Source organism: Danio rerio, chromosome 17 (assembly GCF_052040795.2).
Source record: "Danio rerio strain M-AB ecotype USA chromosome 17, GRCz13ab, whole genome shotgun sequence".
In the NCBI taxonomy this organism is placed as follows: domain Eukaryota; kingdom Metazoa; phylum Chordata; class Actinopteri; order Cypriniformes; family Danionidae; genus Danio; species Danio rerio.
The window spans coordinates 28564773-28580346 of NC_141037.1; the positions used below are offsets into that span (position 1 = coordinate 28564773).

General features: G+C 33.8%; 1 protein-coding gene across 4 annotated transcripts in view; it reads left to right on the plus strand.

Moving 5' to 3' along the window:
• The window catches only part of rps6ka1 (ribosomal protein S6 kinase a, polypeptide 1), a 105609-nt gene extending 90407 nt beyond the window's left edge, over window positions 1–15202 (plus strand). For 3 of the 4 annotated variants that reach the window (XM_087289572.1, XM_087289573.1, XM_087289571.1), the window contains 12 exons: window positions 594–682; window positions 2497–2561; window positions 2647–2749; window positions 4829–4959; window positions 6347–6472; window positions 7009–7098; window positions 7232–7390; window positions 8333–8494; window positions 9906–9982; window positions 10071–10188; window positions 10261–10398; window positions 12790–14234. In XM_087289572.1, the coding sequence (XP_087145698.1) occupies window positions 594–682; window positions 2497–2561; window positions 2647–2749; window positions 4829–4959; window positions 6347–6472; window positions 7009–7098; window positions 7232–7390; window positions 8333–8494; window positions 9906–9982; window positions 10071–10188; window positions 10261–10398; window positions 12790–12912 (1381 nt within the window). In that variant the 3' untranslated portion in view covers window positions 12913–14234. Of the gene's footprint in view, window positions 1–593; window positions 683–2496; window positions 2562–2646; window positions 2750–4828; window positions 4960–6346; window positions 6473–7008; window positions 7099–7231; window positions 7391–8332; window positions 8495–9905; window positions 9983–10070; window positions 10189–10260; window positions 10399–12789 lie in introns of all 4 variants that reach the window. The other variant, NM_001077775.3, reaches the window with a different exon arrangement.
• The last annotated feature ends 372 nt before the right edge of the window (window positions 15203–15574 follow it).

Here is a 15574-nt window from a genome sequence, read left to right on the forward strand (position 1 = left end):
ACCCCTTCAATTAGAGATTTTTCAGGACCCCACTCGAAACAATGGGGTAAAAAAAAATTCCAGGATACACCAGCTACAACGGCAGCAAAGCTGCAATCAGAAATCAGGAGATGCACAAATTAATAATTTTTGTCATTATTATGAATTTTCACGACAAACAAGCACGTGTTTTAATATATTCATAACCGCATTCGTGTTTTACCGTCATGCTTTTTAAACAAAAACTTCTAAATTTTGCCATCTATAATCCCTAATAATAACTCCTGGATAGTAGTCCCACAACATTCTGTCACTCGATGACACTCGAATACCCTGTCAGAATAGTCTAGAGACTGGGAATGGGCTTTTTACAGTGTCTGGTATAACGCTAATGTTATTCTTGTGTTTACATTGATGAACATGGCCACTGTGTAAATACAAAAATAGAATTGAGATTGGGCCTTAAAAAGAGCAAGATTCAAGAAAAAAAATTTTTAAATTTAGTTGAAATTTTGTAGTTTTAATTTGTGACTAAAAGTGACAAAAATATTATTAAACAGTTAAGCTAGTAGAATATTATTTAATGCGTTATCACTGTTTGCTTGACTCTTCAGAGCGAGGTTGGGGATGCCTCAGTTCCTGAGCTCTGAAGCTCAAAGTTTACTGAGGGCTCTGTTCAAGAGGAATCCCACCAACAGACTGGGTAAATACTCTTTGGCTTTGTGTAACCTCTCAAACAGTATAAACTGCTTGTTATTTTGATTTAGTGTATTTTTCTGTGCATGTTAGCATATGTGCACCGTTGAATGCACAATCTTTATAGGACTACATTTGATCTTGTGCTTGAACCATTGAACGGCGTATATTGGCATATATCGGTATAATACAGAACTGGATTACTCACTATGACTTGAAGCCAATGAAGCAAATTTCAAGTAAAAGGTTATTCATTTAAAGTCAGCAATTTCCCCTGCTTATTAAAAAGTTGCATTTATCATATTCAAAACAGAAGATAATATCAGATCTACAGACAGAGACATCTCAGCATATGTACGATAAATGTCAAAGTGCACATTAGCACATTATCAAATTGCTGTTGCAGCTACTGTATATATTTTTTGTACAGTAGCTGTATTTTTTTCAGTGGTATTGATAACTGCTTGAATATAAAGTAGATTTTGCTTAGTCACACTCTATCAAGAACAGTTTTACATATCAAATCGGTCCCACTTTGTATTAAGTGGGCTTAACTACATGTAATTACATTCAAAAAAATAAATACAATGTACTTCCTGTGTTCATAATGTATTGCAGAACACTTTTGGTCTTATTGAGGGTAATGTTAGGGTCAATTTTGGTAGTATGGGTAGGTTTAGGGATGGTTTAATGTGCAAGGGATGGGAAAGCAGTCTAATTCCACATTTAGGTATAGTGTTATTACATCCATATATTTAATCAAGCATACATACAATGTAAATACATGTATTTACACAATAAGTACCTTGTAACAAATGATTAATTTCAGTGTAATTACATATCAGTTAAGATTAGTTCTTTAAAATCTTTAGATTATATAATTGTACTTCAACAAGAAATGTATTTTTGCAACTTATTTGCAACCTCATTAAAGTGCAATTTTTAGAAGGTAATTCATACAGTGTAATCCAGTTATGATAACAAAGGGTTGAATCTTATTATTACTGTATATTTGAATAAATTTATTCTGCTAATACTTGTTATGTTCAATATTTTCATAATTATGTACATACAGACATATAATTAGAATTAGGTCAGTATCTGTGTGTTATTGTCCTTCACACCTAACATGCAGGAAGAGAATAAAACATTAAAGATGACATCAGAAATAACAATTCATTAAAATACAGAAAATGAATCCTGTGCAACTGAATCGCTATGAAGCGGATGTTTTTACATTAATGCTTTCAGTTAGTGATGCTTTCTGTTGGTCGGAAAGAGTAATGGGCTACTCAAACACTTCTTTTGACTTTAGAGACTGATACTTATTTACAATGAAATAAGCAATTCTTGATATGATTAGCATAAACAATAGTGTTTTACACATTGCATATTAGTATTATTCTTTTAAGACATTAGACATGTCTTTATAAAAACCATATGAGTGATTAAATAATTTCTGCTTGTTTAGAAAAGTGGATCATGCCCAGAATATGCAGTCACTAATGCATGTGAAAAAACAAAATTTTACTTTGGCCTTAAAGGGATAGCTCACCCAAAAATTGACTAATCCTCCACACACTGGACGGTAAACTGAAGAATGTTGGGGAAAAAAACAGCCTTTGTCATCCATAGTATTTTTCTTATCCTACTGTGGATGCTTTTCCCCAACATTCTTCAGAATATCTTGTTTTATTCGACAGAAGAAAGAAATTCATAAAAGTTTAGAACTGCTTGAGTAAGGGGATTTTCATTATTGTGTGAACTATCCCTTTAAGAGATTATTGATTCTAGTTTTACTCATACATGAACTGTTAACAGGTTCTGGATCAGACGGTGCTGAGGAAATCAAACGCCATTCATTCTTCATGACAATTGACTGGAATGTAAGTACAGACTTTAAATTCCTATAACTTATGAAAGCAATTCTTTTACAGCAGCTGAACGTAACAGTCTTTTAATCATTTTCAGAAACTTTTCAGACGAGAGATAAAACCCCCATTTAAGCCAGCAGTGGCCAGACCAGACGACACCTTTTACTTTGACTCAGAGTTCACGTCTCGTACACCTAAAGGTAAGTTTTGTTATCTGTGATCAAACTCTGTATGACTCGTAGTACTTTTTTGAGGGGGCTGTTGTGAGAATAGTTAAACCAGTCTAAACATATATAGTATGGCCAATCAATTAAACATGTTGTTGTGGAGTTAAATGGGATAGTTCTCATCCTCAGGTTTTCAAAACCCATTGATTTGCATTGTCTGTGTAAAACAATAGGAGGTTTGGTGGAATGCATGAAGGAATACTGCGTTTTTATATTATAAATGTGGATGGGGACAAGGGGCTGTCAAACTCCAAATAGGATGAACAATATCATAACCCAGAGGCTTTTGCAAGTCTTCATAATCCATGCTATCATATCATTAAGGGATGGATTCATGTTTTATCCCCTCAAATACAGTGCTTAGCATATATAAGTACATCCCTCACAAAGCTCTCATTTAAATGAGTATTTTCTATTGGATGCTTTAAATTATTATATTTTTGCATATACATTAGTTTAGTCAGTCAAATCTGGAGCTAGTATAATATAATAACTTAATAATAATAATAACGTAGATTAGCAGCCTAAATTTATATGTTAGAGAAAATTATTAAATAAAACATTAAAAATCCCAGAAATGTTTAAAATGTTGTCGAAATCTTGTAGGTTGTAATTTATTTTTGCAATATTTTGCCTGAATTTAATTCTATTATCTTTGTTTTTCTAAATATGTTTGGTGACTAAAATATTTTTTTTAATAAATGTATCTGTTTAAAAACTGTTTTGTTTAAATGCACCAAAGTTTATGACCTATATTCACTGATAACTGGGCAAAAATATTCATTTTTAAAATGAGGTGTACTCTATTATGCTGAGCACTGTATGATGTGACTTCTGTTCCTAAGAGACTTTAAACAAAATGAATTTAGCTGGCAAAACATTCAGTGAAGACACACGTTGGATTTGTACTAAATTAATAAGATACAAGAATTTTTGTATATTTGGTTTTGTTTTTGTTTTTTTGTTTTTTTGATGGTTAAAATAAATGTTGTAGATGTTGCAACTATTTCTGTTTTTGTTTCAGGGGGTCCGCGGGGTCTTAAACAGTCTTAAAATGTCTTAAATCTTAAAAAAACTAATTTCAGGCCCTAAAAAGTTAAATATTTGCTGAAATATTGTGTTGTAGGTCCTAACTTTTTTCCCTTTGTTCATGTATAGCTACACAGTCTGGCCATCACTGCCAACAATCTGGCCAACATTTCACCTCAATAAAACTTATAACTTTTTATTTAAAAATGTTATTTTTAACTTTACATAATATTTGTTAATTAGTTCTCCATTTACTGTATTTACTGCTGAGGACACTGACCCGAACAGATATTTTTGCATACATTCAGTTTTTTATAATTTTAAAACATTTTTACAACTTTTTTTATTTTATATTAAAGAAAGGTTATGTTGAAAACAGATTCATGTATACAACTGGAGCTTGCTTGATTTGAGACATCATTTGAAACATGTTGCTTAGAAATAGTATTATTAGTATTATTATAATTAGTATTATTATTATTACTATTAAATGTATTAAATTTTATTTTTAATAGGTAAAAAAACTATAATTTGGGCCATTAGGAAAAACTCCTCAGCGTTTATTCTAAAATTTCATTTATGATGGTCTTAAAAATGTCTTAAGTCTCAACTTGATTTTACAGGTACAACTACTGGTAGCCTATTAAACATTATTTCTGAAATAAATATTAAAATGTGACAATCACTTATCCAACATGTTTTTTTTTCTAGACAAAATAATTATACACATTTTCTGTAAATATTGATAAAATATCTGACAATATTTTTTTATTTAGTAAAAGTTTCCTAGATAGTCATGGTCTCCATTCACTTTTAGTGTATTTAAAACTGCAGTATGAACATTCTTCTCAGCATCTCCTTTTGTGTTATGGGATTTTCATTTCTGGGTTAACCATCCCTTTAATAGTTCCTGTGGTCTTTTCATAAATAAGCTAGTCATAGGACAGAAGATTGAGTTTTCATGCCAGTAGATTTGATATGGAGTTTCAGCTTCATGGTTTCTCTGGTTTTTCTTTTTTTCAGATTCCCCTGGTGTTCCCCCCAGCGCTGGGGCCCATCAGCTTTTTAGGGGCTTCAGCTTTGTTGCCACGGCGATGCTGGAGGAGGAGGGCAAAGAAGAGCCCTCAAAACCCCCTCCACACCCTGTGGTGCAGGTCAGTGATAAAGGAACTAATAAAATGAATAACAAGAATTACATTGTGCTGTGGTGCTTAAAAAGATTCCCTGACAACTTTTAAGATGCTGTTTGATGAGGCTAATCAGTTCAGGTTAAGCTTAAGTTAATCAGTGGCGTGCTTTTAATTACCACAGAGAATAATTAAGCATTTAGTCTCATTACAGTGTGTCCAATTTTCTTCTCATGGTCATTTAAAGTGGTTCACTTATGCTTTCAACAGTAAGCTTCCTGCATAATATTCTTCTCTGCATCTGTAAGCACTGTTTCTAAACTCCCTCAAACAATATCTTAGGATAGCAATATCCCATGTCAGAAGAAAACAAAAATACTTCCCAAGGAGGTAAAGTCTGGTTAATTTGTGTTGGTATAATGTCACTAAAAGACATCTGTAAAATCTAACATACTGATACACATTAGTTTTCTTCCACAGATTCATCTTTACATCTCATCTAAGGGCAGTATTAGAACCACTTTAAAGTAAAAATACTAGAATAAACAAATGCTATAGCTTTCTTGCTGGTTATAAATACAGTAGATCTAATGTTTTACATTTTATGTTTAAAACTGTTTTTTTAAACAACTAATAAACAAATTATTTACTTGGGTTAGAGTTTGTTTTAAACCCAGATTCGTTTCTTGAACTTGCATTGTCATGTCATTTGATTTATGTGTATTTGCAACGGTGACCACTAGAGAGCAGTATTTCCACCTTTTCTATTTGATTTATGTAGAATTCAGTTTAATGTGGTTTAACGGGCATGATAACATGAGTACATTTTGATGTAGGGTGTCACTGGGGGGTGGGGGTATGTAAAAGCTGTTAATGGCTTCACTCTGTTTTGGTGAAATCAGATTTCTGTTTAATATTGATATTGTGTCTCTTTGTGAAAGCATGAAATTATTGTGTTTATTTGTATTATTTGATCAAAGGTCCCAAAAATAATTAACATTTTTGTTGCAGGGACATTATTGTGTTCCATATGAAGAAATTAGCTTATAAATCAGACCTAATGTCTTGCTTGAAATGTACATAAATCATTACATCTGTGGGAAATCCTAAAACATTGAAATCCAACATGCTGTGTTTTGTTCAGATGTTTCCTCAAGAATAGTAAAACCTGACATTTTGACACAGAGATCACCAGAAATATATTTTTTCACATAATGTAAATGGCAAAAAAGGTTTCTGTAATAGTTTAGGATAGGTTTATAATATAATAGTTTAGGGTTTGAAATCATTGTTAGGTCAATAAACAAACAATATAAGTCTATAGTCAGCTGTACAAAGCCATCTGTGTGTGTGAGACATTAGGTGCAAACTGTTCTTATGCTCTATTCTCTGTTGTATACCTGTCTCCAAGCAGCAGCTTCACGGTAAGAACATTTTGTTCAGTGACGGATATGTGATGAAGGAGGACATCGGCATGGGCTCTTTCTCTGTCTGCAAACGCTGCATACACAAAGTAACCAACACAGAGTACGCAGTGAAGGTTAGAGACTCATTATCTTATCCTCTTCCCATGTTGTTGTGCCTTTTATAAAATGATGTAATGGTAATAATTCTGAAAAATTTGGACCAAAAAATAAATAAATCTGTATTTTAGATACATTTATTGAATACTACACAGACAGTACTATATACCATTTTGAGGGATGTAAACAAAAACAATGGTCCCAACGCATTTTCTGTTTTACATTTTTAATTTCTATAGCTTCTGAGAATCCAAAAAGAGTCTCAAATTGATAAATAATGGTATGATAGCTGTTTTAACATTAAGTTAGGATTGAACTGCCTCCTGTTACTGTTTTGAAATAGTTTGATAATAAGCTGGAAATGTTCATGGCCCAATAACATGTCCACATTGAAATGGTCAATAGTATTAATGTATTTCCTTTATACCATTTTAATGAATACATTAACTCTTAAATGCTCTGTATGTTATAAGATTAAGGATATGCTCACTAAAATAATTTTAGATGCCTTATGTACTCAAGTGACTAATATGCTTCTGTATAATGCTGAAAGGTAATTGATAAAACAAGCACGGATCCAACTGAAGAGATTGAGATCCTGCTGAGATACGGCCAGCATCCCAACATCATCACTCTCAAAGATGTAAGTCAACAGAATATATTTTATTTTCTGGAAAAAAATTTATTCTGCATTATTTTAATTTGACAAATTTCACAATACAGAGAGTTACTGGGTTACAACTCTATATTAAACACAAAAACCCATTGTGCTGTAGGTGTATGATAATGGGAAGCAGGTCTATCTGGTCACTGAGTTGATGCGAGGAGGTGAGCTGCTGGACAGGATCCTCAAGCAGAAGTTTTTCTCTGAGAGAGAGGCTAGTGCTGTGCTGCACACTATCACAAAGACTGTGGAATACCTGCACTCTCAAGGGGTGAGAAAACCTGCATGAACAAATGCACTCACATTTATCTTGGAGATTAACTTGACACAAGCACAGAATTTGTTAGTATGATTCACAGCTTTGCTTTTCCTTTTCTTTCTGAGGGTGATCCCCAAGGCTCTACCGTGTGCCCTCTTCTATTCCACTCCTCTCTGTTCCCTCTCCGCTATTTACAACGTTTAATGTGATTCAATAAATTGTGTGTTGATGTTTTTTTCCCAGAAGAACCACGAGAGATAGAGTTCTTAGGGCAAATATCATCCTGTAGCTTTTTATAGAGTGCATTATAGCCGTGTTTGAAAAACGAAAAGTTGACTCAATTCAATTCAATTAAAACACTCTTACTTGAAATCTTAGCCCAATATTATAGTAAAAAGTGACTGGGGCTTTTGCAACACTAAACATGTTTTATTGGATTTCTTATGATTGTTAGACAGATGGACTTTTGATTTAAACATGTTCCCAAAAAGAGAAGACATTAGCTACTTTCACAGATGTAGACTTTTCTGGAAAATAACCAGCAGTTTTCTGGAAAGGGATCATGTGTGAACAGGCCTTTTTTGAAAATAGCGGTAAATTTGTTGGATTTGCAGGAAAAAGCGCATTCACATTTAGAATTTACCGGTAAACTTTATTTAGTAATTTTCCAGATATTTACCGGTATTTCTGTGTGAAAGGGGCTAATGAATAACTTATAAAAAAAATAAAAACTTTGACTACCTTAAGCTATCCTTTATTTGTGATCATGTGGTAATATATATGTAGTAATTTACCCATTAGAGACATATTTATTCAATAACATGTAACTCTAAATTTAATTCTTAGTTTTTTTTTTACTGTGCATTAATGCCTCTTGAATTTTTAAAATGGCAGGTAGGTTTGCAGTTGTTTGTGAATTCATTGTAGTTCAATGTAAGTTCTTTTGTCCTGCAGGTTGTGCACAGGGACCTGAAGCCCAGTAATATTCTGTATGTTGATGAGTCTGGAAATCCTGAATCTCTGCGCATTTGTGATTTTGGCTTTGCCAAGCAGCTTCGTGCTGATAATGGCCTCCTCATGACGCCTTGCTATACTGCCAATTTCGTAGCACCTGAGGTGAGCAGTTGTTCTCACAATGGAGCAGGGAATGCTGTATAGAGGGATTCCACTAAAAACTTGTTGAGAAGTCTTATTTTGACACATATTTTGAGAAAATGCTATGAATAAAAAAAAAAACAACAAATTAAAAAAAACGCAACATACACTCTGGGCAAATAGACTACCCTTTTGTTTTGTTTTTGCATAAATCTGTTAATCAACCTCAGTCCTGATTAAAACTACTAAATTGCTTAGAAAATTACAGGATTTTAACTCTCTAATTGCCAAATTGATAAATGATGTCACTGGTTTGGTGAAAAGCACACAAAATGACGTATTATATAAATTATATAAAAATGATGTATATAAAAAGTAATTGTTCTCTAGATTTTTTTTACCTATCTTAACCTTTTTTAAACCTTTTATCACAGTCTTGGAAATGTGAAACAACATTGCCTTTGATGCATTTGTATTTGATTGATTTTCATTTTTTCTCCCTAATTTACTGTTGGTGGCTGTTTTGCTCCATTGACTTCTGTTATAACCATTTTTATTACAAAACTATGACACCCTCATAATCATGCATTTTTTATTGTTGGTGGCTTCTCATGTTGGGACGAGATCAAATTTGTCATTTTTACCGTTGGCCATCTGTTAATACAATTAACACTTTAGATAGGCCTGCAAAGAAACGTAGTTCCTGGAGTTTAAATGGAGTATAACAGCAAATAAAAAAATTGTATGTGTACGTGCATGTGTGAGAGAGTGACCTTTACGCACTTACCTTGATGTGTCCAAGAAAATAAAAATATGCATCTCGGCTCTCAGAACTACATGGAGTAAACAAAAACAAAGACTGTGTATTTATAAACCTTCAAATGTGGTTATAATGGAAGTCAATGGGGCAACAACAGCCACCAACAGTAAATTAGGGAGAAAAAAATTTAAATCTACCAATGCATCAAACCCAAATGTGTTACTAATCGTTCACTTGTCAAAGACTGTAATAAAAGGTTTAAAAAATGCAGTTCACAATTACTTTTTATATTAAAAATATGTCATTTTGTGTGGTTTTTCACCAAATCAGTGACATCATTTATCAATTTGGAAATTTAGTGGTAAAAATCTAAATTTAAAAACAATTTAGTAGTCCTGATCAGGACTGAAGTTGATTAACAGGTTTTATGCAAAAAAAAAAAATTTTAAACATATTTATCTGATGCATTTTACAGCAGTTTAATTCAGTTGATGTGTTTATCCCTAACAACAAAAAGGGTAGTCAATTTGAACAGTGCACAAGGGTTAAGATTTTACAACTATCTTGGCTTCTGTATTGGAAATTATTACTGGCTAAATGACTTCAGATTCTGTGGGATCAGTGTGATGTGGATTTTTAATTTTTTCAGTAACAACTGTTGTCCTTTTGCAGGTACTGAAGAGACAGGGCTATGATGAAGGCTGTGACATTTGGAGTCTCGGCGTATTACTATACACTATGATTGCTGGGTGAGAAGATGCTCATTCACTTCCATTTTTGTAAATATCTTTGCAACACATCCACAACCACTTTCTTTTCGGTTGTTACTTGTTCCAGGTTTACGCCATTTGCCAATGGACCAGAAGACACTCCAGAAGAGATCCTGAGCCGGATAGGGAGTGGACGCTTTACTCTGACGGGTGGCAACTGGGACGCAGTGTCTGATGCTGCCAAAGTAGGCCAATCCCCATTCATCCAGACTGCTTTGAAGGGAGGTGTTTTCTCACACACATGCTTTTCTCTACAGGATTTGGTCTCAAAGATGCTCCATGTGGACCCTCACCAGCGGCTCACAGCCAGGCAGGTGCTGAAACATCCATGGATCGTTCAGAGAGACAAACTTCCCAACAGCCAGCTACAACATCAGGATGCTAAGCTTGTCAAGGTATCCCCGCCTTGAGGATTTTGCACTATTTATATGCAGCATGCATGCCCGGTTCCAGAAAGAAATCAGTTTTTGAGGGTGCTTCTAAACTTAGGGTAGAGTGCTCTAGAAAACTGTAATTATGTAAGGGCCAAGCATGGAAGGTTGATGGTAAAATATTCTATTTAAGGATTACAGTGCAGCCCTAAAATACTGATTAATTGTCATTTTATGACAAAGGATTTACATTACATAGGTTTACTTTCTAAAAGAAGCAGCTTTTTTAAACAAATCATTTGAATGAATGATTCATTGAATCTCTTGGTAAAGGGATAGTTCACTCAAAAATGAACATTTACTTAACATTTATTAACACTCAAGTTGTTCCAAATCTTTGAGTGTCTTTTTTTCTGTTGAACAAAAGAAGATATTTTGAAGTAAGTTGTAAACCTGTAACCATTCACTTCTATTAAAGGAAAAACAAATACTGTTGAAGTCAGTGGTTACAGGTTTTCAGATTTCTTTAAAAAAATGTTTTGTGTTTTTTTAAGATTGCGTAATTCACTCTGACCGAATCCCTCCTCCAGATTCCCTTTAGACTTTAAGAGCTGTTTGTAATGTGGCTGGCAGTATAAATGTCCATGGAGAGAGACAAAGTTTCTGAGGCACAAAAAAAAAAAAAACTCAAAAAGGTTTGAAACAAGTCAAGGATGATGGCGATTTTCGGGGGAACCATCTTAAGACAGGGACTTTTCTTGATCTATGGGCAGTTATGTGAATAACGACACCATAAATAACTTACGTTACTAACAGCGATACTTTTTTCCAGTAATGAGTAATCAAATGAACTACTGTTTCTCCCGTTATAACGCTGTTACCGTTACTGACAATAAAATGTCCGTTACCATAGTTTTCATGCGAGCAGCGTCTCTCAGCCAGCCATAGGACCTCTCTTTTTCTGCGCGGTGTGTCTGTGTGTGTGTTCAGGGCTGGGGCGAGGCACATAACCAACTGGTGATGATGATAAATGTGTCTGAGAACCTGAATATTGGCTAAGATAGAGTACATTTGCATTGTTTGTCAGTCAGAGACAGAGTCGTGCTGGTGTTCACACACAAACACACGCAGTCAGTCGCACACATCAATGACCAGGAGTCAGAACAATGGTAAATCCAGCAAGTTTAAAGGTAACGTTTGCAAACTAGATATATAAACACCACTTTTCCCTCGTTGAGGTGAAAGGCAGGAATGTTTATGTATCATGCAACTTATGCCCAGAAAAATATAGTCTCTCTGCATCGGTGACAAGTAATTCTAATCTAATGAAGCACCTCACAGCGTCACATGCTGCCACAAAATTAGATAATGTGAACTCTGCTACCAAAGGAGGAGATGAAGCCGTGACGTCAAAACAAATAAAACTTAAAATTCTCCACCGTAAACACTTATTACTCAGACAGAATTTAACAAAATAATATCTAGTGTAGATTAGTGAACAGTGTTTGGTAAGAGTTTAATTTGATGGTCTCTATTGCACATTTTGTTGACTAAAAGTTGCATTGCAACTACAAGCCAACTAATTATCATTTGAGTATTAGTAGACTGTCTGCTTAATATCTGCTGATACTGCTCCTTCAACAGACATTCAACTGACTATAAAAAACTTTGCAAGTACGTCAACTTACACTGACACTAACCCTAACCCCAACCTAACAGTCTACTTATAGTCTAATGAAAATTAGTTGGTATGTAGATGCAATGTTATTTAAAAATCCACAAAAATGTGTTAAAGGGACCATTAAAATAAAGTGATACCCAATGTTTTATTTTTATTTTATAGTCATTTGAAAAAATTGACTTTTTAAAGTAACACAATAGTTACTTCCTCTGGTAATTAGTTACTGTTATAATTATGTAACTCGGTTACTAACTATTTGTGAGAAGTAGTAACTATAACTAATTAATATTTAAAATGAATGTTCCCAACACTGCCTACAAGCAGTTATTATTTATTCAATCCTGAAAGGCTTAAACCAGCTAATGTACCGACACAACCTTTATTTATTTTGTTGCTAAATAAAAAAGCGGCCAAAAAAAATCACAAACCCTTGTTATAATCTTTTTGTTTACACTGTACATTAAATGTAATATTTACATTGTATCAACACTTTGAGATGTTTCAGTCACATAAAACTTTTCATACAAAAACAAATAATGTATAAAATGTAAAAACACCTCTGATTGGCCGCTTTGCTCAAAAGTACAGAAGATATGTTTGTGATTGGCTACTTTGCTCAGCACGTTCGTTGCAAACACAAATATAATTGAGCCTTTACTGCTTTCGCATTTTATAGTGACTTGTTTTTTTTACCATAAATGATGGTGTATTATTTGATTACTCTCTCTGCACAGGGTGCGATGGCCGCGACATACTCGGCACTGAAGAGTTCCCAACCACCTCCTGAGCTGAAGCCAATCGAGTCCTCATTCTTAGCTCAGAGACGGGTGAAAAAGCTCCCTTCCACCTCTCTGTAGAGAAGAGGAGAAGTATTCCTGACTGAATGCAGTTGTGGACCGGATGGATGGACAGACGGACGGACAGATGGATGGATGAAAAAAACCACACTGAAGCTCTACAGACTAAAGACGGTCACTTGAACCTGCCCATGACATCAGCACAGGAGGGAAGCTGTCAAGCACACTAGGCAAGGGAGCTGATTGGCTGATGAAGTTTGAGGGGCGTGGTCAGTGAGGGTTCCAGACTCCCTTAGGAGTAAATGTGTTTGTATTTGTTTAGTTTTTTGTGCGTCCAATTTCAAAGAAGCAGGTAAAGGATTCTGTTAAAAAGTAGATGATATTCCCAGTGCATTTATGTCTTGGTACTGTAATTGCTAAATATCAACACTTTTTTTTTCATCCTCAGTTTTTTGTTTGATTTGCTTATATTTTTTTTATCTCTGTATTTTGTTCGATCTGGATTGTCATGTTGTTTTGTGTACAATATGTCTTTTTTGAAAGCCTTTCAACTTTTTTTTTTGTTTTTTTTGTCAGTAGTTCACTTTTGTAGGCCCTCTTTCTGAAAGCTCGGGAGAAATAAAGATGTTCCAGTATAAGATTTCACCCAGATGAATGACTAAAGTAAAAAATATCTTCCATGAGGATCCGGTGAGAATGTTCACACGACTATCATACTGGAAGTGCTCTCTGCATGGATTTGTACAATGCTGTCTTGTTTTCCCCCAACTCAGCACTTTCGTTTCGTGAACGTATCAGCACTGGTGAAGACTGTTCAGAAAATGTCTCCTTTTGTGTTTATTAAAGCAAACAAGAAAAAAAGTCTGAATGTGAGATGACATCTAAAGCTTCTGGCATGAAAAAAATGTTGCTCTTGTTTAGACCAGTGCTTTTTCTGGATATTGACTGCTGTCTCCTGTGTGTTTTGATTTTGTTGTTGTTGTTTTGCTTAAAGAGAAGTTATTTTATAAAGGCACACAGAGCACAAGATGTATAAATATGACCGCTGAGAAACAAAAAAAAGATTTAATGATTGTGTATATTTTTTATCCTGTCTGTCCTATTCTTTGTTCTCTCTCTGTTCAGAAGCCCAGCGTGCTGGAAATATCCACTATTTTGTGCTCAGGCTGTTCTTAGCGATGCCTTGCAAATTCATGAAGCCTTGTCTTGCTCAAGTATTGCACCCAGTCAAACTCGTCTTCAATGTTTTAAGATGTGCTTGCAGTATTGTTTTGCATTTTCCTCACTAGAATTTTTGAATTGTTTAAACATTTGTTTACTCCAATATAAAGATTAACAAAAGATTTAAGATCTGATTATTGAAATTAAAGAAATCCATAAAATGATAATGGTAATCATTTAGTCACTACATGTTTTTCCAATCCTCTGACATTTGTTTAATTTTTGAAGATACTAAGAGACATGTTCACGCTGTACTTTTGAATACAAATGAAAGGGACCAGGAATCATTTATATTCAATCTAAAATGAAAGCATAACATAATGCTAAAAATACAAAGTGTTTTATGGTTGGAATGATGTGAGGATGAGTAAATGCTGACAAGAATGTAAAGTGATGCAGTCATGATGTCAAAACTTGGAAGACTAATTTGCAGTTCCTTGAGATTTTCTTTTGGGTTTATATATTGTTTGTTTCTTTTTTTTTCTTTTGATTCTTAAAATTTGGTCCGCAGTAAATAAAACTTGATTCTTGGACACACACCACACTCTTATGTGGAACTTCGAAACCTGTGTTCCTAAATAATAATAATAATAATAAATAAATAAAACAAACCATCTTTTAAAAATCACACATTAAAAAAAATAGTCATGTATCAAAAACCCGTAGGAAAATTTTGAGAAAAACAATCATCTACATTTTAAATAGTTCTTTCATGTTTTTGGTGTTACGGCTGCACCATTATTTCCTTTGGGATTAGTCATTTAAATCAAATCTCTTTAAAAACAATAACTGGAACAGAATTTGAAATTGTAAACAAAGTGTTAAAAGAAAAACAGAGTTTGTGTTTGTAGTTGTGCTTTCTGTTTTTTCCAAACTTTAATTGCTCTTTTTGTGGTATTCGACTTTAATCTTTAAAAAAAAAAAAAGTTAATTGTGATTTCTTTGTCTTTCCTTTAAGAAAAAAAAGTCTTTATTTGCTGGTAGTCACAGCATTCGGTTGTATTACTGTGTATGTGTTTGTTTCTCCTGTGAAGATGTTGGGAGGGGTGGTGTTTTCTGGTAAATGGGTGTAAATGAACACTCTGCGCTTTTACAGTTAAGGGGCTGAATTAAAAGAATCTGCATCCTGATGCCTTTCTATTAAAAAAAATAAAATAAAAAATGTTTTATGTCTTGTTTTGCCCAGAGGTCAAACAAAGCATGAATAGTGAGGAAAATAACCACTAACAAAAGTAACATTTTTAAGGTGTATAATTTTACAAGACATGAGATAAAAAATAAGATTATTCACTGATTAAAAACGGCATTATCTTGTTTTTGGCTAAAAAGGATCAAAATCTAATGAACTTGAAAGTGAAAATCTCACTTGTGTTCTGATAATCTAGAACAGGTTTTCTTGTCTGTGTGATATATGGTCAAAAACTAATTTATTCATTATTCATTCATTTTCTTTTCGGCTAAGTCCTTTTATGAATCAGGTGTAACCACAGCGGAATGAATA